The sequence below is a fragment of the Cornus florida genome, unplaced genomic scaffold (assembly GCF_030987335.1).
Source record: "Cornus florida cultivar Cherokee Brave unplaced genomic scaffold, ASM3098733v1 CherokeeBrave_3.0.0_Hap2_Chr02, whole genome shotgun sequence".
In the NCBI taxonomy this organism is placed as follows: Eukaryota; Viridiplantae; Streptophyta; class Magnoliopsida; order Cornales; family Cornaceae; genus Cornus; species Cornus florida.
The window spans coordinates 9,240,432-9,243,558 of NW_026775572.1; the positions used below are offsets into that span (position 1 = coordinate 9,240,432).

Genomic DNA, 3,127 nt, shown 5'->3' on the forward strand with positions numbered 1-3,127 from the left:
GGATTTTTATGAAATTATAAAATAAGGGATGATCCATTAATGAATTGAAGAACATTCTTGTCATTTCCTTTAAAAGAAAAAGGTAAATGGACTAATGGAGTGCAATCCCAAAAAACAGGAGGCCTTATCCCAAAAAAAAAAAAAAATTAATAATCTCTACGGTTGGGCCAGATACTTGTACTATAAATAAATGGTTTCCATAGGGTGGGTATCTTAAATTTTTAAAGGCAGTTTCTTTATTATTAGAATTAGAAATATATGGTTTCCTTATGGCATATCTTAACTTTGTGAATAAGTCATTACTACTACCTCCATTATTTCAGTAAGTAATTTAAAATACTCTTTGAGAATCTCAAAGAGACTCTTTGTCTTTTTATTCATTACTCCCAGAAGGAAAAATTGTAAGCAGCATAGCATGGGATGCGGAAACAGTAAAAGCAATGGCAAGAAGGACAGCTCCTCCTTCAATAGGCTGCCTAGAGATATCATGTATGAGATACTAACAAGAGTAGCTGCTGAATCACTCGTTAGATTCAAACTAGTTTGTAAATTGTGGAAAACCATCATCTCTCATCCCGAATTTATCAGTTCTCATCTTCACATATGGCAATCCAAGCCCTCATTCATCTTCACAGCCGCAGATTTACAATCCGATCGCTTGCTTCTTTCGGATTTTGAGGACCAAGACTCCACAGATTTTCCTATACGTATTCCCAAAGGTTACCTCCATATTGATGACTCTACTGATGGTTTATTACTTCTTGAAGGTTATATATCTGGACAAACAAAGTTTTGTGTTCATAATCCTATTACTGGCAGTCAAAAGTTGTTACCTCCAACTTTAAATAACAGGGAGATTCGGTGGGGCAATTTTTTCATAGTACATGATGCTTCAATTCAAAAATATAAAGTGGTTCTTTTTATTGGTAATCCATGTATTATTATCCATGACAATATCCACATAATTACTGTCGACAATGATGCTGATAGGGGCAGCGTCGAATGGAGGGAATTGATCAGTCCATCCGCATTTTGCCCGCAAGGGGGTTTCAATCCCATCAGTGTGAATGGGATATTGCATTGGTTAGCATACACTTATGATAATCCTTTACAAGTACCTTTTGTTCAATCAATGGACATTGCTAGAGAGGAATTTAGGCCAGGAATAAGCTTGCCATGTCAACCAAAATCAGATTCCTATCGCCAACGGGTCAGACTGATAAATTGCAACTTGTTAGAGATGAAGGGATCCATCTACTTCTCAAGTCCCGCCACGGATATGGAATTAGAGTTATGGATGTTGGAGGATCTGGCTAACCATATTTGGGTTAAGAAACATACAATATGCCTTCTTTCCATTGTTGGTAAGCCTCGTACTATGTACAGTTTCTTAGTGGAAGATTCATTTTACCCAATTCAAATGATGGGGAATCATGAATTGATGATCATTTGGCATGATAAAGATATAAATCGCTGGAAATTTTTTGAGGGAAAGGGCTGGTACTTGTACAACTTGAGGAGCCAGGAGTTGAAAGCCATTGTGGGTAGGACTCCGGAAGTGAAAGAATGTTATTATCGTTCTAGTAGGAAGATTACTCATGTCAATAGTCTAGTTGGTTGGAATTGAAAACCTTTTTCTGCTACTTTTTTTTAAAAGGTTTTGTGGTGCTGTTTTGTGATGTAGTTGTGAGCCTGTTTTTGAAAAATGGTGCTCCTAGAATTTGATGTATTTATATTTCTATAATACATTCAAGAAACGAAAACATGGGTGGCGATTTCTTTCATACGCATGCAGATTATATAGCTAGCTTTTGTTGTTATTGTTGTGTTGTTACTGCTGCCATTGTTGTTATACTGTTATTGTGATATTTTCAAGCAAGCCTTAAAAAAATCTCAATGTATGCAAGGTCTCACATCATGTGATACCCTTCGGATCCGAGACACAGGTTGATCAGGCTCAGGCCCAAACCCGAGAGAACATCAAACAATTAATATTTAAACGAACACAGATGACAAAAATGAATTTAATAAATACAAGTTTAAAAGCTTAAAAGAATACTTAAACATGATCCTTGAAATTTAATACTTAAAAACCCACATAATAAAGTTATAATAATCCAACTTAAAACCTGCAAAGGTACAACTCGGGAATCCATCCAGTGGACCCCTAACAAGAAACCAAACTAAAATAAAACTAGAAGAAATCCATAATTAACTCATGGAGAGAGATCCTACGTAGTCGGAAGAATGAGCGACCTTCTTTGCCCAGCACGAACAAGCTCAAGCCTAGAACTGATGTACACCTGAAAAATAGGAGTGGGTCAGACCCACGAATAAGTTCTATCCTACTACAATCCAAGCGGAGACTCGATACGCATATACATTCTAACCAACTCAACAATAACTAAATAGTCCGTAGATATATATATATATATATATATATATATATATTCACACTACAGGACTTTCACTAGACTACAGGCCCATCTCAACCTGACTAGTAGGTACCATGCAAAGCGCACCTAAGGTGGGCATGACTACCTAGACCTAGTAGGGTACACATCAAACCATCGTAACCAGTTATGCATCCCCATGCATATACGCTCCCTGACAAGCGATTCTGAGACTCAGGCTCATATCGTGGTACCATAAAAATATATTTAAAATCCGTTCCCATCCAGCCGTAAGAAATCCAGTTTAGTTGTTCAGTGTAATCAGCCGCACAGACTAACATATAAGGATAACTCTATTTATTAAAACCCGTACCCTTATTCCAAAATAGGTATGACTTAGCAATTTGAGCTAAACCAACCCTCGTATGTCACCGTCCCATACCGGTGCATACCATCCATCCATCCAGTAGTTGACATTACAGATAAGGAATGTAAATATCAAACTAATCCATAACTACAACAATTGATAATATAACTATGTAAATATAAATTTCAATTGTTCCAAAAATACCTAGTCAATGCATATAGCAAACTGAACCAAAAGAAGCATACATAGAAATATAAACTAACATGCTTACTCCAGTAACTGATAAATCTAAATAATGAGATACATCAATCAATTTCATGACAAGCATAATAAAAATAGACAATCTATCATGCTTATACTATACCAA

At 36.2% G+C, this 3,127-nt stretch overlaps 1 protein-coding gene across 1 annotated transcript; it reads left to right on the plus strand.

Annotated features, from left to right (window-relative positions):
• Window positions 1-415: 415 nt before the first annotated feature.
• LOC132295622 (putative F-box protein At1g55070) lies at window positions 416-1,627 on the plus strand. Its single transcript, XM_059793931.1, has one exon. The coding sequence runs from the start codon at window positions 416-418 to the stop codon at window positions 1,625-1,627; it is 1,212 nt and encodes a 403-aa protein (XP_059649914.1).
• Window positions 1,628-3,127: the final 1,500 nt, after the last annotated feature.

Excerpts from the sequence above, each read along its gene's own strand:
- LOC132295622 (XM_059793931.1), top strand. The coding sequence starts at position 416 with ATGGGATGCGGAAACAGTAAAAGCAATGGCAAGAAGGACAGCTCCTCC.